Here is a 22,292-nt window from a genome sequence, read left to right as displayed (position 1 = left end):
TTCAGCCTACCTTATGTATAAATACATTTTATATTTTATTCTTTCTTATGGAAAAACTAAATTTATTTTACTAATTAACCAGCCTTATTGCAGTAGCAAGTTATATGCTTGCAGATCTCAGTGATAAGAACTTCGAGTCCAATGTTTGATCTGCAGATTCTATATCTTAAGTCCATAGTATACTGTTATAATAATTCAAATAATTGAAGGTTTTTTTTTTTCCTGTTCTAAAATGGAAACAGGAATCTGGAAAAGAAGAAAATGAAACATTAAATTGTCTGAAATAAAATTGCTTCTAATAATTCTTTTGTCATTGCCTTGCAGTCTACGAGAATCGGAATGTCAGTGAATGCCATTCGCAAGCAGAGTACAGATGAAGAAGTTACATCTTTAGCAAAGTCTCTCATCAAATCCTGGAAAAAGTTATTAGGTATAATTGATCTTCCCTGATATGTATTTATGATATTTTGGTTTTTTCACACATTTGGTTGTTGTATTTTTCTCTTTATGACTGTAAATGTACTGAAATTAGTGCCTTATAATAAGGGTGAGGAGTGTTAGTTGACCTCTTTGAGGGTTTTACTTTTTAAGCTAGTCAAATTTAGTTTCTTGTTTTGATACTTATAACCGGATTGCCTCTTTAAGTAACAAGAAACTTTTCCTCCAAGGGGAAGGTTGTCATACTTTTTGCAAAGGTTTTTGGAATGTTTTTCTCACAGAAAACTTGCAAGAATAATAAAAAGAACTCATGAATCATTTTTCTAGATAAATTTTTAATATTTTCCATATTTATTTTGTTATATCTTTTCTTTTTCTCTATACGTATATACTCACACACACAAACTTTTTTCTGAACCATTTGAGATTTCATTGCATTTATCATCTTTTAATACTTAGACATCTGTTTCCTCAAAACAAGTTTATTTCTTCATGTAATCATAATACAGGAAATTCAGGAAATTTAACATTGGTATAGTTTGTGGATCTATAGTGCATGTTGTACTTTTGTGAGTTGTCCCAGTAGTGCCCTTTATAAAAGCTTTTTGTTTCTCTTCTACAAGATCCAGTCTAGGATCATATATCTAGTTTACTAATCTGGAATACTTCTTTAGCCTTTTTATGTCTTTTCTGACATTGACATTCTGAAGAATATAAGCACCCTACAGCCTTTGTTTTAAAAGCATGTTCCTTATTTGGGGCTTATTTGCTATTTCCTGGTGATTCAATCAGATTGTGCCTCCACAATTAGAATGCTATATAAGTGTGTTGTGTCCTCGAGGTTTCACCTCCAGAGGCATTTATGATGTTGATTTTGATAAGACAGTCAAGGTATACACTAATAGCTTATTTTCCCCCTTGTATCTAATAGGCATTCTGTCAGAGATACTTTTAGATCCTGAAGCAATCTTGTCCTTTTACCTCCCAGTTATTTATCTGTTATCAATGTGGACGAGTGGATTACTATTCTATACAATGAATTATAATCTGTTATCCATATTTATTTTGATATTTACATTGTCCCAGATTTGACCGGCGGGGACCTCTGCAAACTGGCTCCTTTGTCCCTTTGATAAGCCCCCTTGAGTTTTTTGGTTTTTTAAAAAATTTTTTTACATTCTGGTACCACACTGTATATTGGGCTCATCCATATTTCCTGCCCCGGCCTTGGAATCATCCACTTCTTTAATTGGTCATTGGTGTTATATACAAGAGAAAACAGAAAGCAGCGAACCTTTGAAAATTTCAAAAGCAACAATTGTATTAAGAAAAATCCTGTTATTTATAAAGAGTTTGGAAACTAGGAACTAAAAATTGTAAAGCCTGTAAAATTTTAAGTCTAGTCTTAAGAGACCTAATGTAATATGTGATGCTGTATTGGATTTTAGACCAGAAAAAAACATTGCTCTAAAGCTGATTATTGAGATAATTGGCAGAATTTGCATAAGGTCTGTAGGTAAGTAAACAATTTTGTATCATTGTTAAATTTACTTATTTACCATGGTTATATAAATTAATTTTTTTATTCTTAAGGAATACACAGTGAAATATTTAGGAATAAAGGAGCATGATGTCTCCTATTTTCATATGGTTCAAAAGAAATATGTGTATACATGATGGTGTGTGTGTGGATGTGAATGAATGAATGAGGAAGCAAGTATGCCAAAACATTATCAATTAGGGAATTTGAATAAATTTCTTTGTACTGTTCTTACAACATTTGTGCAGGTTTCAAATTATTTCAAAATAAAATGCTTTTTTAAAAAAGCCTAGCCTTTAAAGACATACTGAAACTCTGTGTTTGTAGTTCATTTAAATTTTGAATCTAATTCCATATTCTAAGGTAATTAAAGTTAGTCACAGAAAGTTGATCGAGAACCGTATACATGCATTTTTATTTCTAGAAAAATGGTTTACATGGCATGAAAGAAAAGAATGGACGTTACAGTACGCTCATTTAATCTTAAAGAAGTTTTACATTTATATTTACTAGAGGTATCTAATTCCAGTACAAGTTCTCCTTTTAAAACATTTTTATTTACTTTAAAAGATTTACATGTTCATTAAATAAAATTTGGGGACTGGAGGAGGGAAAAAAGTCATCCTTAAGTCTATCTCTAAATATAACCATCAGTTATTATCTTGTTGCATTTCTTGTCTTTTTCTCCTGGTGCATGGATTTTGCTTCAGCTATAATTTTACTTATGCTGTGTGTATGCGTGTGTGTGTATGTATGCATGTGTATATATATTTATATTGCCTTTTTAATGAAAATTTTTTGGTTTTTCCATCATCATAATTCATTTTTATTGGCTTCAAAATAATCTCTTGGATGACTACCGTCATTTAATCATTTGCCTGTTAGATTTGTTGTTTAACTTTATAGCTATTATAAATAATGTCTTGATGAATATCTTTCTGATTAAAACTTTTTCTTTAGACTATTAGCTAGATTTCTAGAAGATTTACTAATGCTACTAGGTTAACACAGTTTTGACTACTTAAGATGTACAAAGCAATGACCTATGTTAATGCATTTAATCTACTAACAATCCAGTGTGCTAGGTGCTATTGGAATCCCCATTTTATGATGAGGAAATTGAGGCACTGAGAGATCAAGCACCTTATGCACAGCTGCATTGGGAGCTGATCACAGACAGTCTGAGACTAGAGATGGAGCACTTTCCACTGGCTCAGCTCTATTGCCCACAATACTGTATTTAGATGGTAGGACTGTTTTTAAGGCTGTTCATACTTATTGCTCTGCTTTCTGAAGGGATTGTACCAGTTTACACTGTGCTCGTGATGTGTAAAGATCAGTTTACTGCTCCTCTCCAGCACTGGATCCTTGTTAGATAGTGTTATATTATCACCTTTCACATGCTTTCTACCCTCTTACTTTTGGAATATTTCTTAGTCCTTGCTATACACTTTAATGTCATTATTACTATTTGTTTTCTACCTCATAATACTCTATAATCTTTAGCTTGTGGGGCCTTCCAGGCGAATTACAGAGACTAATGGGACACAGTAAAATAGTATGTGAAAACTAAAGCATACGCTTACCTTACCTTGTAGGGGACTCGAATTGTATTTCAGGTTTGCTAACCCTAACCTTCATGAGATAAGTTCAAAAATTGCAATTTGGACCAAACTCTATATCAGTTTTCCTTATCCAGATTAGCATATTAGTCATCTGAGGAACTTGAAAATTGTGATGCTCATGCCTCAGTGCCAGAGATTTGGATTGAAAGGATTGGGATGGGAGCTTGAGCATGAGGGTATGCTTAAAGGTTACCTAGATAGTCTTAATATACAGCTGAATCTATGCTCTTCTGTATTCTATACAAAGGGATGTGGAGAGTTGAATTATTTATGTAGCTCTTAATACTTAGGTAGGGATCAGAATTTATGCAGTAGATCCAAACATTTTTTGAACTCAGTTTCAAGCCTGTTTTGGTTGATTTAAACATGAATGTTTCTTTTCAGTGCTTTAATACTGTGTTGGCCTAATCTATTTTGAGTACCTTCTTTCCCAAAATCTAATTGCTCACCTCCTTAAGTCTTAAGGCTCTGTATTCTATATTACTGTACATATTACTTCAGGTAGAGGAGGTGCTGGGTAGGCTTTATTAATCCTGAATTATTTTCTATGAAAATGTTTTTTGTTCACTACCCCTGAAACATTTATTTGTATTTTGGGTACCATCTTAAATTTTTTAACTTCATGAAAAATTACTGAAACAACATTGCTATCTGTACTTTATGTTTTCATTTTTTAAATGACAGTGCTGACATTTTTTTCCATCTTCTTTCCTTCCCTTTTTTCTGTATACTTTTTTCCCTTTCAGGTTCTACTGGCATATGAATGTGTGGTTTCCAACCAATGAGAGTTTATTTGGGAGTGCTGACTGAGCATTCATTGTGAAAAACACCCAAGTACATATGTTAATAGAATAGCCTGCATAAATTTTATTTACTTGTTGAAAATCTAGGATTTTAGGTTATTTTGTTGTTTTATAAATAGCCTGATAACATGTAGTAGTTCAGTGGGTTTTGTTTTTTTTTTTAACAAATGTTCACAACTTAGGGATTTCATAAATTTTCAGATGGACCATCAACTGATAAAGATCCTGAAGAAAAGAAAAAAGATACTGCAATTACATCACAGAATAGCCCAGAGGCAAGAGAAGAAAGGTATTTTGCTTTCTGGAATTCATTTATGTTAAAAATCAGTTTTACTTGACCATCACCTCTTCTGTGGTCTTATGATCCCATGTCTGTACTCTTCTATTTTCTAATCAAATGGAATTAGCAAATGTATATAGCCAAGTATTCTAAGTTTTTTACAAGATTTCCTGGAAAATTAAGAGAGTTAGAAGACACTACATATATAGAAGAAATTATTTACATTGTACTCAACAAGTTTAATTGAATGGAATCTCTGGGATCACACTGCTTGAATCGACAATGGAGGTACTAATTACGGATTCAAATGATTCAGTCCTCTATTTATCACATTTCTTTTTAGATTTTATTTTATTTTGCCCTGGATCTAAGTCTCCTTTCTGTTTTTATTTTTCTACCCAGGTTAGCTATTTGTCATAAGAACTTAAAATGCAAAATTCAGTAACAAAGGGTTCAAATTATCTCTCAGCTCTTATGAATCCTCTGCATTTATTCACTCCTGTCACATATAATGTACCGTGCCATAACCAGCACACTGACATAAAAGGCAATATGCCTAGTAGATTAAATATAGTTTCCCTTTTCTGGAGAAAGTTGTAGCTTAACACTTGACATTGATTTAGAGCATAGTTTTCAGTGTGGTCCTTGGAAGAGCAGGGAATCTGGCAACTTGTTAGCAAAGCAAATTTTTGAGCTCTACCCTGGAACTACTGAATCAGGTAATTCTGGTTCTAGAAATTCTAGAAATATGTTTTTAACAAACCCTTCAAGTGATTTTGATGCACTTAAGGTTTAGGCTATTTTAACTTCATTTATTTCTCAGTATTTTCCCCAAACGGATAATGTACTCATCTTTTTTTTAGCTACAAAAAATTTCATACACTGTTATTTTACATATTAGTACTAAATAAATTTGATGATAAAGGAGGTAAACTAATGGTATGGTTAAAAACCAGTTATTAATAAAATTTATTCAGTTTTTCTATTTTGAGATAATTGTTGACTTTTAGAAAATTGTAAGACTAGTATAGAGAACTCCCTGTTACCCCAGTATGTATATGCATATGTATATGTGTGTATATACACATACACAAATGTTATTTTGAATCAAATAAGTCATTTGGAGACATATGCCCTGTATGCCCCTAAATACATGAATATATATTTTCTAAGAACAAGGACATTTTCTCACATATAACCACAATACAGCTGTCAATATCCAGAAATTATCATCGATACAAGACCTTTTTCATATTTCAAAAATTGTTCCAGTATCTTATTGCAAGGGAAAAAGATTTTTTCCAAAATATCATTCAGGATCACACCGTGCATTTAGTTATCATATCTCTTTAGTTTCTTTTTATCTAAAGTGATCTTCAGTATGTATGTAATTGTCTTTCATGAGATTTTTGAAAAGTACAGGCCATAATTTATGAATTTTTTAACAGATAGTTCCAATTGTCTAATCTGGTGACATTCAGAGTCACTGATTTAATGCCTTAAATATAAAATATAAAAGTATAGACAAATATTGGAACTAGATATTGAAGGAGGAGTAATTTCTTAGCATATTTTTATCAGTTTTATGTAATGGAAGTTTAGGGATAAAGCCTATCTACAAAAGCATGGAATTAACATGTTTGAAGTCTGATAAAATGGTAGGTCAGTCTCTCTCTCTCTCTCTCTCTCTCTCTCTCTCTCTCTCTCTCTCTGTCTCTCTCTCTGTCTCTTTCACTCACTCACTCACTGAAAAAAAATTTTAAGAAGATTGGAGAAACAAGTCTAAAGGAAGAGACAATGTTAGGTCTAATGACTTATAGCTGAAATGGGTTTTACATTTTAGGCATAAGAATTTAAGGAGAAAGTAATGTGGTTAAATGCTTACAAAGGAGTCACCAGAATGTAAAAAGTTGGCCAGCAATAGTGAAGTAAGTGAACAAAAAGCTCCGTTGTCCACCTGGACAGTTTCCAGTGGGTAAGCTAAGTGTTTGGCTACAGATACAGAGAGGCAAAAGCATATAATTGAAGCATTTAAAAAGTGGAAATTTAAACATTAGTTTGTTCATTGATTTATCACTGACAGGTGGTATGCTATGGACTATGAATACCGAGAGAAGTAAGTCCTGGTCTTTGCTCTTGAGAAGCCCCGTCTAGCAGGAGAGAACATACACAAAGTTCCCATAATACAAACCTGTGTGCAGACAGTATTTGGGGAGTGTAGGGGGAAGTCACAGACAGTTTCACAGAAGGAAATGACTAAACTTAGAAGGTGTACAAAATGGCATTTTGCCCACAGTGATCTGCCTGTGAAATTTGACAATGGGTTATGTTTTGGAGAGAAGGCAGGGAGGTATCTCCTTGTAGCAATGCATCAAATTAGATCTATGGAGGGTGAATGATTTAGTCTTTGGAAAGGCTTATGGCAAATATCTGTAATGTGATAAAAGCTAACTGAAACCAGTCAGAAGAATATTTTGATGAGGATCCAGTATAAGATGTCAGTCAGCAGTGGTTGAAATGATTAGGTAGGCTGGGAAATTACTAACCAGTCCTGATCGAGTTGATGTTTCTTGGGAGAAATTAAGAGATTTTTTTTTAGATTCTCACGGCTCACTTCTCAGTATACATGGTTTTTATCCTGAAGGGAGTATTTTAAATGTAAAACTCATTGGTTGTCTAATTGGAACAGGATTTTTCAAACATTTTCCCCTCTCTGTTTTTGATTGAAAGCTGTCATATCCTCTGGTCCTATCACCTCACCCCTCTTCTTATAACCAAGATCTCTGCTTTTCATTGTATTGAGATGTAATGTGTATTTCTTTATTAAAAATACTGTTTAATGTTTAAAAGGAGAATCAAGGTTCAATGTTATAGTTGGTTAAAAAAAGACATGAGACTTGTCTCATCTTTATTATAACTTTAACTTTAATCTATATGCAGGCAGTTTTTTTGTTTTGTTTTGTTTTACTCTAAGGGTCACTGAAATACTATCTCATTTATTTAGACTAAATTTTTTTTTTGTTTTTAGAGAGTGATAGTAATGATATTACTTTGAGTTTTTCCTAATTTCTTTTTTGCGTGTGTGTATTTTAGTAGCTCCAGTGGCAATGTAAGCAGCAGAAAGGATGAGACAAATGCTCGAGATACTTACGTGTCATCTTTCCCTCGGGCACCAAGCACATCTGATTCTGTACGGTTAAAGTGTAGGGAGATGCTTGCTGCAGCTCTTCGAACAGGAGGTAAGTTTAGCGTACATTGTTTCAGAGCTCAGTCCTTTGCTCATGACCACCACCAACACCATGTGCACCTCTGTATTTGTTCTACCGGCAGCATACTACTCCCACTGCTTAGCTCAGGGAGTAGTTGTTGCTGATAGAGGTTACTAGAGGCAGAGAGGTATGCGCATCCTAGGGCTTTTGCTTATTACTTCGTAATTCCAAGAAAGAGTTTCCTTCAAAAATATGGATGTTTCCGCTGATTCATAGTAATTTAAACTTTTTTCATAACTCTTTTTTCCCCCACATTTAATCTGCAAACTAATTACTTCACCCCTCCCCCTGAAAGATAACGATGATATATTTGGGTCCCATTGTTAAATGTTAGTGTAACATAGTTTGTAAGTTTTGTATTCATAATTCCATATTTTACTTTTTTAATTGGAAAGAGATCTTGATTTATATCTGGGAGCTCTGATTTGAAGATATCCATTCTTATATAAAAATTTGGCTTTAAAGTGTCACATATAAGAATATTTACCATCTTTTACAATTCTATTAATACTGAACCATAGTTAGTATAACCTATTTTTCTCCTTACTCTGCACTTTCTACTTTGATTCCTTTACTGTTTTTTATATATTTTTTTCTTATTTCTTCGTAGTTTCTTTTTATTTCCTCCTATCCTTTTGAATATTTGCATAGGAATCTTCTGATTGTGTCCATATATGTGATTGGCAGATGTGAAATGAATGCTTTCTTTGCACTGAAGCCTGAGTCACGGGAGACGAGACAGTTCTTTCTATAACTTTCTCTACTCTCTGCTGGAACAACCAGACTTTATGGAATTGCCTGCTAAATCACTTACTTCCCCACTGCTGAGGGATAAGGAGTCATCAATGCAGAGCACTGTGGACTTTAGGTGAATCCAGAGGAGGAGTCCAGTGGGTAGTAAAGAGACCGGATTCTAACGAAACCAAACTAAGAGGATTCTTCTTAGAAGGCAAATAGGGTTGAAGAAATATGAATGCAATTTAATTTACTCTGTATTGCGATTTTCTTTTAATGTTATAGTCACTTATTCTTGACAAGTCTTTTTGTCTGTGTTTAGATGACTATATCGCTATCGGAGCTGATGAGGAAGAATTAGGATCTCAAATTGAGGAAGATATCCTTTGTGTGTATATGCATATTGTTTTAAGTAATCTGCTAGATAAATTATAAATTTTTCTTCCTGTATAGAATTTTTTTTTTTTATTTTACTTGTTTTCCATAGTTTCCATCTTGATTGTATTGTTTTGGTGGGAAAGAAGAGGGCCATTCATGTCATTTTATTCTTCTGCCATTCACAAATAGAACACAGAGTCTGCCTTGCAAATTGAGAATGGACCATCTTGACTGAAGTTGTGCAAAAGCGCATGGAAAACCCAGACACCAGAAGAGTGAAGTGGGGTTTCACATTTTGAGGGGAACTCAACAAAGCATATATAACATCCTGAGTTCATTATCTGGAGGGAAGGGTCTTTATGCTGGGCACCATGGAGAGGGCACTGGGAGTGGGGCCTTGCTTGTAAGTATGGGGAGCAGGGAACATCTAGGTGACAGTGTGATGGTGAGACTATCCTTGTTGAGGAAATAGCCTTGTAAGAAAGTGTCCTCTTCAAGGGCTCAGTCTCTGCTGTGGCCTCTTCTTTTGAGAAGAATCTGCTAAACTAGCTTCTTGCTGAGTTGAGGGACGAAATGAAGCTTCAGTGCCAGCGTGAATGGTGTCTTCTCATAAGGTCTTTAAAGGAATTTGTAGTCATTGAGACTTCTAGAATCCTTGGTAGTAGAATTCAGATTTGGACAAGTTAAAGCTTGTGTAAGTTCAAGCTCTTTTTCAAAAGTTTTCTCACTGAGATTGAGTACCTGAGTTACTTTTTGAATTCCTGTTATGTGCTTCTGGCATTAAACTTAAGAAGAAAGCATTTGTCATTTATTCACAGCCGAAAAATATAGTCAGTGTTACTTGCCAGTTACAAATGAAAGACTCTGGTAGGAACAGTGCCTTGTTGTTAATCTAAATTTGAATCTTTTTATGAGCTGCTTAGAAATTTCAGGAATTCTTATTTTGGCAGAATAGGGAAAAAAATGATCTTACCTTTATAATTTAACCTTTTTCCTTAATGGCCTATACCTATATATCAAGAAATAAGGAATACAGACATGAAATACAAAAACAGAGTACGAAGTAGAATATCAAATCTTAAGGATGCAAAGAATCCAAATTTAAGGAAGAATGTACTGTGTGGGAATATTTCTCCTGACTTATTTGCTAGAATGACTGCAGAGGTGAGTATATCTGAATATAATGTTTCCATGATATGACTCCATGATGTCAGATGTAAAGCCTGTTTAAATCATGAACTACTATATAAATATTACATATGTAATAAGTCATTATTATCTATTCTAATATATTTATATATACAGTACACTAGATAAATACAGCAACTGGATCTGTTTACTTTGTCCCTTCCACTACTCTGTCATGGTCTTTGGGTGATTGCATCTGCACCATGATTTTTGCTTTAAATCATTGTCTGAAGACAAAAGTATTTTAACTTTTCAAAGAGTTGAATTTCTAATTGCAAACAGACTTTGAAATCTCTAAGCTTTTTTCATGGTTAAACCCTACAAAATTGGTCACATCTTACTATTTGTTAAAAGGAATGATGGGAAAAATGGAATTTATAGCTGGCTATTTATAGACATGGGTTTTCATAGATAATAGCTGTAGTGTGTCTGCAGTCCTACTTAAAGCATTTAAGAGAGTAAATTTGTCTTTATAGCTAATAAAAATTGCTATATTTTTAAAATCCATTTTTCAAAAAGGTATAAAAATAATTTAAAACTTTTACACAGTAGAGAATGTTGTGTAATGAAATCCTGTGTATCTGTCAGCAAAGCTTCAAGTATTTTCAAGAATTTGTCACCCTTTTCATCTATCCTTTTTTTCTTCTGAATTATTTTCAGGCAAATCTCAGACATTATATTCTTTTACCTTTATATACTGAGAGGTATCTTTAAAAATATGATATTTTTCTTAATGACATTGTTATCACCAAATCCAGCAAGGCTATCAGTAATAATCCCTTGGTATTATCTAATACTTAGTTCATATTAATTTTTTTCTGGTTGTGCATTTACTTTGTTTCAAGATTCAAAGTCTACACATTACCTTTAGTTCTGTCTTTTAAGACTGTGTGTGTGTGTGTGCGCGTGTATAGAAATCTAAAGCAATTTTTCTCCTACCCATTTCCGTTTTTTTTCTTCATGACATTGACCTGTTGAAGAAACCGGTTTTTTTTTCTTCTATAAATCAGAGTATTAATTGTTTCTTCCTCATGAGGTTATTTAACTTCTCTGTCCCATTTTCTATAAAACAGAAGCTAGTTCTGCAGGCTTGATAACCTAAGAGTTAAACTTTTTTTTTCCGTAAACACAACATAAGTAGTGCTTTTTGCTTCACATTGCAGCACAGCAGGAGACACATAATGTCCTGTTGCCCTACTCTTAGCATACTGACATTGATCAGTGGGTTTGGGTACTGACAGCCTGATTCCTCCATTGTAAAGTTCTCCATTGCCCTTTTATCTAATGTGCTCATCCACAGGTGATCCTAGCCTGAACTGGTGAGGATTTATTACGAATTGTAAAATAGTGATTTCTAAAATTTTGTCATTCTTTTCACATTTATTCGCTATGTTTCTTTGATAAAGAAGCGCTTTCTCTTATAAACTTGGGCGCTTGGTTACCCTGTTGGTTTGGATAAGAAAGGCAGGATAAATGTGTAATTCTTTCCTTTCAGTTAATAGTTATCAGAATGAGCAGTTGAGAGATTTTGTAGCTCTTTTCGCAATGTGTGTGCTCTCCTTTTTTAAGCATCAGAATGGACTTGTGACTTTTTATTTATCCAGTGGGGATTGGTTCTTTACAGTAATTTATTTTGATGGCTGAAGAAATTTTTCTGTCTTTGGCCACTGGAAGCTTGTTCATTTTAGCTCTTCTGTCCATCTGACTTAAAAATCTTTGGTAGCTTCTGTGTTTTTTGTACAAGAAGATGACCCTAGCTTATCCTGTGCATTTCTTGACTCAAAACTGGAACCTGATATTTCTCCAAAAGTTCTTTCTTTTTTGAGAGAGGGCAGTGGTACAGATCACTGGACTCATTGCTCCAGAATTATAGTGTTTATAAGCCTTCAAGGAATTATTACATTAGTTTTCACTTACAGACTTACAAGTATTTGGAGAAATTTTAAAAGGAAGCAAACTCTTATGAGTCCTTTGAGGAAAAATATTGTCTCACTTTTAAAACTTTAAAAGTTTATTTTGGTTCTTTTATTAAGCTAATTGAGCAATAAAAGCATTCAGGATATATTAGAACACTCCTGTAACTGTGTATTATGCCACCTTCCTTACAGGAAATGGCTAGTGATGAGCTCAAAGAGATGCGGAAAAACTTGACCAAAGAAGCCATCAGAGAGCATCAGATGGCCAAGACAGGTGGAACCCAGACTGACTTATTCACATGTGGCAAATGTAAAAAGAAGAATTGTACTTATACACAGGTTTGTGGTTCTTTATAGATTCTTATTTTCATATTAAGAATGTTTGCAATACCTGTTTCAAAACAAGTAGTAAAGTTAATTACTAGTATGCTTTGATATTTTTCAAGAGATGTGATTTCTTAAGTGTAAGAATGCTTTCTTAATACTAACAGATTCCAGTTAATTGAAAATAAGTTATATTTATAATTTCATGGAAATTGTTACTGTGAAAGGTATATTAATTAAATAAAATTAATAAAATACCATAGAATTTAATAAAATGGCCATGTTCTTTAAGAGATAATAAACAGTTGATTATTGGTTAGTATGTAAAGAGGTTATCATTCTTTTTATTTGGCAGGTTCTTACAATTTAAGGAAAGTTCTTTGTTCTCCTTCACATGGAGTGTGGATATTTGTAGCTTAACTAGTTTCCAGATATTTATTCCTTTTTTGCAACATATTGATGCCTTTTATATTCATACATGATGTGACTAATCTTCCTTTTTATTCTTGAACAGCTGAAAACAGCTATGTTACAGTTATTTTCATTGTCCGTATGTGAAAATAATGCTTTATCATTGTCACTAAGTTTATTTGCCAGACAGGATTTTGTGCTGTATCTATAATCTGCTAAATCAAAATTTTCCCCTGAAATAATAACTTATTGTTCCATTTCAGGTTAATAGAGATTTAGAAAATTGAATTTACTGCATGACAGAAATTAAGCACTTAAAAAAATAACATTACTAAACTCTGTATAAGTTGTAGAAAGGAACTTTTACTTAAAAAAAAAAAAAAGGTAATATGTTCTCAAGGTTAAAATCCAAAAGGTAGAAAAGATTAGGAGCGGAAAGTTCCCCCTCCACTTTTGCTTGCACAGCTGCCTGGTTCCCCTTTCCGGAGGTAAACCAGGATTACTAGTTCATTTTGTGGCTTTCTACATATTTTATGTATATACATGCAAACATGAATATGTTTTTTTTTCCCATTTTTCTAAACACATATTAGCACATTGAATAACCTAATGCCCGTTTTTTATTTTTCAAAGATTCATAACCCTCCATTTTCAGGTATACTTTATTTAACCATTCTAAAGTCCTTTACCTTTTTGAAGTGTTTCGTCTAGTTATAGTTGTATATTTGATATTTTAGTATTTTATTTTGTAGAGGTATACTACTCATGGTTACTAAAATATATCACCATATGAAAGTGGGCTCAGAAAATTCTGAGTTGTTTGCTTTATTTTCTTTTAATCAGTAGAAAAATCTCAGCAATAAAATTTCTATCCTAAAAATGCCACATAGTAGAAAGTATTAAGTATAAACAGAAAGATACTTAAAAGTTAAATCTTTAAAACATACAAAATAGAAGTGATGTACAGTATTTACATAATCAGATTATAAATAGCTTTGATAGAAAACTTTTTTTAACAGAACCTAGTCTAGAGATGAAGTCAGTATAATTTTCTTAGAATCAAAAATTCTGTCTTCAGACAGAAGACTTCCAAATTTGTTGGCAAAACAACAGGTATAAAAGAGTTACGTGTCACTGTTGGTTGGCATGTGCCCCACCAGGGGATCAAAATTTTTCCCAGAGAGCAAAGGATTCCTCACAGTTAGGACCCTAAATAGCAATATTAAGTATATGCTGCTGTTTTGAGAATGGCTCTTTATCTTTCTTCGAGCTTTTCAGGTAAAAGTCATGTTAATAGTTTATGGGTATCATGAAGCTTCTGATCTTTGAAGTGTTGATATATCTAATATTAAAATTAAATATTCATTATTCAGAATGCAGAATTGTTAGTATTTAGTTTCTTGCCTTCACCTCTCTTCCTCTTCTCCCCCATAACTTAAACTTCGGAATAACTTTGAACTTTAATAATGCTTTGTCAAATTCATTCAAGAGTGTATAGTTTAAAGAAATAACTTTTTTGTTTTTGAGACCTTTGGTTTCCGTAATTCTCTCCAGTGGAGAACTTCAGAAGTCTATAATTTTGTGTAGATAAAATTTTAAAAAGTCATCTTAGCTCATTTATTTTTGCTGAGTTCTCTTATTGTTTTTAAATTTTTAGTTGTAAAATACGTACAACAAAATTTACTGCCTTTACCACTTATAAGTTTACCACAGTTCAGTAAACATTTATTATGTTGTGTCAATCTCCAGAACTCATTTCCTCTCACAAAACTAAACCTCTGTACCCATGAAACAACAGCTCTTCATCTCCTCTCTCTCCCACCTCCTGGCAACCACCAGTCTCTGAATTTGGCTCTTCTAAGTAGTCAAATGTGTAAATGGAGTTACACAGTACTTGTATTTTGGTGGTTGGCTTATTTTATGTAGCATAATGTTTATAGAGGTTCATCTATGTTATAGCATGTGTCAGACTTTCCTTTTTAATGCTGAATAATAATCCATTGTATGTATAATACCACATTTTGTTTATCCATTCATCTGTTGATGGACATGGGGTTATCTCTACCTTTTTTGGGCTGTTGTGACTAGTGCTGCTGTGAACTTGAGTGTACAAATATTCTTCTTTGACACCCTACTTTCAGTTCTTTTGGGTACATACTCAGAAGTGACATTGCTGGATCATATGATCAATGTAAAGTACCTACCTACTTTTAGAAAATTGAGAAAATACAGAAAAATATGGATAAGAAATTGAAAATTACCTATTAATCTGCCATCCAGAAAGAACAACGGTCAATATTTTGCTGCATGCAATATTTTTGTGGATTTTTCTGAATCTAGTTGAAGCTAAAGACTGTATTTTCACTTAGCTACTATAATGTAAGCATTTTTCTCTTAATTGTGTTTTAACAAAACCTTCGTATACGTCGTAATAGCTGTATGATATTCCATCAGGTTGAATGTACTCTAACTTAGTTCATTATTTCCCTGTTGGTAGTTTCCAGTGTTTGTGCTATTATAAAGTTATACTATTCAAACATTCTTATACAGAGACTTTTCATCCCCAAATTTTTTATTGAGGAAAAATTGACAAATATAATTATATATATTTAAAGTGTACAGTGTGATTTGATACACAGATATATTGTGAAATTATTACCAGAATCAAGATAATTAACACATCAGTCACCTCACATAGTTAACTCTTGTGTGTGTGAGAATGCTTAAGGTCTCTTCTAGCTATAGTCACCATGCTGTACACTAGATCCTCAGAACTTATAATTGAAAGTTCGTACTCTTGGATTAATATATCCCCATTTCCCCTTCCCCCAGCCCCTGGCAACCACATTCTATTCTCCATTTCTATGAAATAAGATTTTTTGTTACGATTCCACATATAAGTGATACCGTAAGATATTTATCTTTGGCGTATTTCACTTAGCATAATGCCCTCCAGTTTCATCTGTGTTGTCTCAAATGGCAGGATTTTCTTCTTTTTTTTTATGGCTGAATAATATTTCATCTTGCATATATGCCACTTCATTCATTCGTTGAAGGACGTTTAGGTTGTTTCTATATCTTGGCTCTTGTGAATAATACTGCAGTGAATATGGGTGTACAGATATCTTTTTGAGATATGTATTTCAGTTCCTTTGGATGTATACCCAAGAGTAGGATTGCTGGATCATATAGTAGTTCATTTTTAATTTTTTGAGGAACCTCCATACTCTTTTTCATAATGGCTGTACTAATTTATATTCCTACCAACAGTGTATGAGGGTTCCCTTTTTTCCACATTCTCACCAACATTTGTTATCTCTTGTCTTTGATAATAGCCATTTTAATAGGTTGTATTTAACTGTGATTTTCATTTGCATTTCCCTGATTAGTGATGTTGAACAGTTCACAGATCTTTGTATTCCTAATTACCATCTTAGATCAGGTATCAGGTTTCTAGGTCACAGAGAATGGATATTTAAGGCTCTTACCTCTTTGCTATCTAACTTTTAGTAAGGCAGTTTTTGTCAGAATGAAATATCCTTAATTTTTACATCTTTGCTAATTTGTAAGAAAATTGACATATCTTTTAATTAACATTTCTGTGCTTCTTAGTGATGAAATTTTTTCATATTTGTTAGCTATATATAAAAAGTATAGTATGTGACATGATTTTCCTGTTTATCTGGGATAAATTAAACATGAAAAAAGGACAAATAAAGAAGGACTTAGAAAAATGAAGTTTAGAAATGTGTATTCTTTTCATTATTTAGCTTATTTGAACTTGTTTCAGGCTCTTACACATTTTATTGTGGTGCCATTGTGGTTATTATATATTTTCATGTAGAATGCTCTTATTTAGGTTGGACTTTTTATGGTACTATAAAAAGTAATATTTGTCACTTGCTTTTGCTGCAGGTACAGACCCGTAGTGCTGATGAACCGATGACAACATTCGTTGTCTGTAATGAATGTGGAAATCGATGGAAGGTATGGTGCCTTCTTGGATTCACATTTTACACTTATAGTGGAATGATTTCTTCAGGTCTTTTCATAAGCTTGTTTAGATACCTAAATATATACATGTGCTCACACTGGTCAGTACAGTGGGAGTCCATGACTAAGCATTTGTAATGGAATATATTACTTTGTACCCTGTTAGAAATAGAGTGTGAACTCTCCTACATCCATATGGTTTCGGTGCAGGAATGACAGGATTGAACCTTAAATGTGCGGTTAGTGCATAACAGCTCTGTATGTACTATAGTCAGTTGCTTTGACTCTTGAGCTTCCAGAACATCTATCCATATATATGACTTCTCTTCATAGGTCTTGATTCTGGAAAAATTACTCTACTTTACTGAAATCCAGTCCACTGGTTTTAGTGTTTATCTTAGGAATTGCAGACGAGCACAGTCACGGTTTAGCAGGCTTTGCGCCAAGCCTTCGTATTGCCTCTAGATGCTGTAGCCCCACATAGGCATGTTTGTGTTATGTAAATCATTCATTCATGAGTGACTTTTCTGAGCCACAGAAATATAATTTAAAGTTGGGAGGAGAATTAGACATCAGTCCTAAGACCATTTTTATTATTAACAGATATGAGGATGTTAAGAGTGTGGGCTTGCAGAAGCTCACACAGGAATATAGTCTTTGGAGCCAGATAGATTTTGATCTCCTTTGCCACTTATCCTTACTGAACTGTAATTTTTTTCATGTATTAAATGTAAATAATACCTACATTACAGGTTGTGGTGAGGAGTAGAGATAATATATTTGAAGTGCCTGATAATTGTTGGTGTTCCAAAAATGCTGGCTATTTTTATTAGTTTTTGTTAAGTTTGTACAAGATTTTTTTTTTTTTTTTAAGTTAAACTTACATAGACTTTTTAGTCTAATGTTTATTTGGAATTATTCACATAGTTTAAAGCATTTTCTGAAAATCAGACGTGAATTAAAAGCCAGACACTGGGGGAATATCCTCCACAAATACGGTCTGGGAGTTTTGGCCCTAGGCACTATTTTAGAGGTTGAGGCCAGTACGCATTTTATTATATACAAAGATTCAGTTACAAACTGGGAAGATGACTGGTATTGGAGAGTTCGTGATTTGAAACAGTGTCTCCTATCCTGAGTTGGCAAAAGTTTTTGCATTGGACCAAGAGAGGGACATGCACATATTTTTCTCAATCCTATTGAATGAACCTGGCTTTTCCAGATAGCTCTCTTAGATTTGTTTTACATGATAGAGTATTATTATTATTATTAGTGGGCACATTGAGTTTGTTTGGAATACATGCATTTTGCAGTATAAGCACTTATTGGATTTAAGAAAGTTCAGTTTAATGTGGAAAGCTGATGCCTAAGGGGCTTACTCTAGAAGTTCAAATTTGGAATTAATTTTTTTAATCTGAAAACATTAATAAGGGAGGTTCTTTTATTTAAATTTTTAAAAATTAAATTTATGGGAGTAACATTGGTTAATAACATAAATTTCAGGAGTATAGTTCTATAATACATCATCTATACTGCATTGTGTGCTTATCACCCAAAGTCTAGTCTCCTTCCGTCACCATATATTTGATCCCCTTTACCCTCTTCATCCTCCCCCTACCCTTCTTCCCCTCTGGAAACCACCATACATACTGTTGTCTGTATCTAGAAGAGAGGTTTTTAATTTAAAACATTTTATACTATTTCTTTAGTTATATATTTCTACTCATTCTAAGTTGGAAAAGTCAAACACTTAAGATAGGTGATTATTCATATCTGAAAAATACAGCATATTTTTCAAAAATGCTTCTTTCTCTAGCACTATAAAATGCTATGTTAAATGGGGGAAGAGGTACACCCTATTGTCTATATTTAAAGGTCTCACAAAATATTTCTTCTTTTTTGACAGTTCTGTTGAATTGGAAGAATTGGCAAAATGTCTGGACCATTAAGAAAATGGATTTTGTAATTAGCTTTAAAACTAGGCCAAGGAACTAGGTTTTCTGCAAGTCAGGTTTTTAAAGTGACATACACCCCTTGGTTAGTCTTTGTTTTTGACATAGCATCCTTCCTTAAATGCCTTCTGTAGTTTCAGATCAGTAGGGAGACTACATAATAATTGTATGGTATCCGTTTCAAACATTTCTTTTTCATTTTTATAGGTAATCGATATTAAACTTTTATCAATTAAACTTTTGGCAATTTATTTTTACCTTTTTTCCTTCTTAAAGGGAAATGTACCTTAACTTTTTTACAGTCTGAAACATACACAGTAGAAATGTTATTTTCACTTAACACATAAATGAAAATTACATTTTTTTTCCATATTGGCATGTACCTGCAAATGTTAACAGAGAAGAGAGGTAATATAATTTTAAGTTTATCAACTGTGGTGTGTATTCAAATAATACTTGAGCAGCTCAACTAAATTGTACATAATATTTGAAGTAGCATATGAAATTGGTTTTAATTATTATATTCACAAGTCTGGGATAATTAGATATTTTTTTTTATTTGTAACTAACCGTGACCATCATTTCTTGTAATTTCTTGTACATGTTATTACTTGTTCCTAATAGATTTTACTTTTGGAAACATGACTTGACTTTGTTGAAATCAGTTTGGGTTTGTTGTCTGTTTACCTGTTTGACTTCATAGTGGATTTTAGTTTTGCAGAACACTGTTTAGGTTAGTAGGCTTTTCATAAATCCCAGCACAGGCAGAGAATGAAAGCTCCTGGCAATTTTCTTCCCCTCATAAGAAGACATACTGGGAAGAAAACATTAGCATTTTAGTATAGTGTAATTATAAGTAGTTCATGACTTGATTTTGATTTGGAAATCTATACTGACCAAGGATCAAGTTTAAGGATTATATAAATTCTTTCCATATGGAGGTCGATAGAAAATATTTTTGTCCTAAGTCTAATTGGCTGACTTTTTCTGTTACACAGTGAATGAGGTTGTTGAACAAACTGAATATATGGCCTATAATGCAATTTGTTTTATAGTACAGATCTTACAATTAAGTTTTACTTTTTGTTTAAGTGTGTATCATTTGTTTTGTTAGGATAAGAAAAAAATGACTTTCACTTAGGTTCCTGAGGGCACACTTGCTCTAGTACATCTTAAAGGCCACTGTTACAAAGTTCACATTTTATCATGTTACATCTGTATTCTGTCAGATACCTACAGAAGGACCTAAGTACATGCTTTGCAGTCCCCTTTGTTCCCATATTCTCATTTGTTATTGGAAATAACTTGACGTAATACAGAGACGACATTTAAAGGTCCATGTTAAGACCCCACCTATAAGAATTGGCCCACTGGTATCATTCCACTTCTGCTTTGTCAGTTCACAGATTAATATTTTGTTTTATCATTTGAAAAATAAAGTACATTTTTGAAAGAATGAATTTTAAGAAGAATAAAATTAAAATTGTCCCACTTTTAAATTTAGTGATCCATTTTAAAATTTGTAATTCAATAAAGTTTCTTGTTATTAAATTGTATCACCTTTTGTCATTTTATTTAGACATTGAAGCTTGCTTTACCTGTTTAAAAAGTTCTCTCCCAACTACTAAAGTGTTCGTAAAGTAGTTTTAATTAAGCGATGCCTGCTGGTTTTAGGTAAAAACATGCAGTAGTACAGCATGTTTCTCTTTTTCTGGACCCCTGGTTAGGGATGCAGGTATGAGGAGAGCGTGTGAGCACATCCCATGTGTGTACTTAATGTACTGTGAGAGACCAGTAAGTGAGTCTTACTTACTGTCGAAAAATAGTACCCAGTTATAAAGTAACTGGAAGCAAATGTTATCAAGGGTAATAGTTGATAATATTTATTTCCAGGACAAAGTAACTGTGTTAAATGAACATATAGAGGAATTTAGTCAAATATAATGACAATTAATGAATAACCATCCTGGGAAAACAGACAGTAACCACTTGAGTTTTCTTACTCACCTGAGCGGTAATGAGCATTGGTTTTTAAGTTTTGTTAAGCCATGGCAAAAGTTCTGAAGTATTTATGTTTGTAAAGTATATACAATTTGTAAGGTATATACAGATTTCAATGTTCCAAACAGTTTTAATGTATTAACAAGACAGAAAAATAACAAAATTATACTTTGAGTTTTTATAGGTACATAATAATTATCCTTACAGGCCTAAGTGTAATTTTTGGATTTGAATTAAATTTCTCAAAAACTAGTTATGATTGTGATTTAAAGAGTTTTAATCAACAATTATCCTCCCTCCCACCAACACAAACATTTAGCTGTAGAAAATTAGCCATTCAAGAATATCCCATTGGGAAATGTAATGTGAATAATCACTGACATAAAATCCACTTATTTCTGTCAGTTTTAGAAAAGAAAGTATCAGCATTGAAGATGCTATTTCACAGTAAATGGAACAGTTACTGACAAGTTCCTAGGTGGTAAGAGGAGAATTGTGTTGAAGGAAAGCTCAAGTAAATTGAAGTCAGTCAAAAGTAATAGAGAAGTATATTGGGGAAATGTCATCACGTGGCTGTGTTAGATAACCGTAGCTGTAATTTAGTCAAGATGGAGTTGGTAAGTTTTTATGGGAAATTTGTTCACTGCTGTATCTTTAGTACCTAGAGGAATGCTTGTCACATAGTAGGTACTCATGAAATAGTTTATCTTAGTTATGTTTGTATCAGTGCCGCACATTTCTTGACTGTATAGGAGCTGAGATGTGAAATGATGAAATATTCCTCAGATCGAGGACCTTCAGAGGTAGGATAGATAACTACTGGTTGACAATGCTTTCGACTCCAGCTTTAAAGGAAGAAATGTAATGAGCTAGAGTCTTGAGAGATCTCTTTTGGCACTTTAAATCTGCAAAGTGATACAACAGTTTTATTATTAATTTTAAAATGTTTTTTTTTTTTCAAATAAACCAGTATTCTTTTATCCAGTAGTTCTGGTTTGGCCAACAGGTGGATGGAAAATGAAAGCACTGATGACTACCTCGAATGACTTACCTTGTTCTGGTCCCTCTCCCTGGGTGCTATAGAAAGACAGCAAAGTATATTTTTTCTCTAATGGCCATGACTGCAAAGAAAGTAATGACATTTCATATGTAATATGTCATGTAGTCTAGTGAAATTAGCCCAAGTGTTTCCATAATTGGGTGACTGAACTGCTTTGAAATAAAGGGATTTGTTTTACCCTTAAATGTTGATAGTATATAAAGTTATTTTTGTAATTCATGTGAATGTATAGCTGATATTTAAAAAAGAAAAAAAAAATGAGTGCTGGAATAGAATAGCATAGCTATTTCATCCTTTTGGCACTAGTTCCCAAAACATCTTTTCTGATTCATTTAGGGCACACATCACTTCCTCATGACCTTGGTGGCTGTCATTCTCG

At 33.1% G+C, this 22,292-nt stretch overlaps 1 protein-coding gene across 1 annotated transcript in view; it reads left to right on the top strand.

Moving 5' to 3' along the window:
• Positions 1-19,931, top strand: part of TCEA1 (transcription elongation factor A1) — a 35,677-nt gene extending 15,746 nt beyond the window's left edge. The window contains exons 3-10 of the mRNA XM_006923965.3: positions 325-430; positions 4,608-4,695; positions 7,780-7,925; positions 9,013-9,069; positions 10,078-10,232; positions 12,365-12,511; positions 16,823-16,894; positions 18,807-19,931. Of these exons, the coding sequence (XP_006924027.1) occupies positions 325-430; positions 4,608-4,695; positions 7,780-7,925; positions 9,013-9,069; positions 10,078-10,232; positions 12,365-12,511; positions 16,823-16,894; positions 18,807-18,815 (780 nt within the window). The 3' untranslated portion in view covers positions 18,816-19,931. The remainder of the gene's footprint in view (positions 1-324; positions 431-4,607; positions 4,696-7,779; positions 7,926-9,012; positions 9,070-10,077; positions 10,233-12,364; positions 12,512-16,822; positions 16,895-18,806) is intronic.
• Positions 19,932-22,292: the final 2,361 nt, after the last annotated feature.

The sequence above is a fragment of the Pteropus alecto genome, unplaced genomic scaffold (assembly GCF_000325575.1).
Source record: "Pteropus alecto unplaced genomic scaffold, ASM32557v1 scaffold87, whole genome shotgun sequence".
NCBI lineage: Eukaryota > Metazoa > Chordata > Mammalia > Chiroptera > Pteropodidae > Pteropus > Pteropus alecto.
The sequence above is the reverse complement of the archived record's forward strand: the minus strand, read 5'-3'. Positions and strand labels throughout refer to the sequence as shown.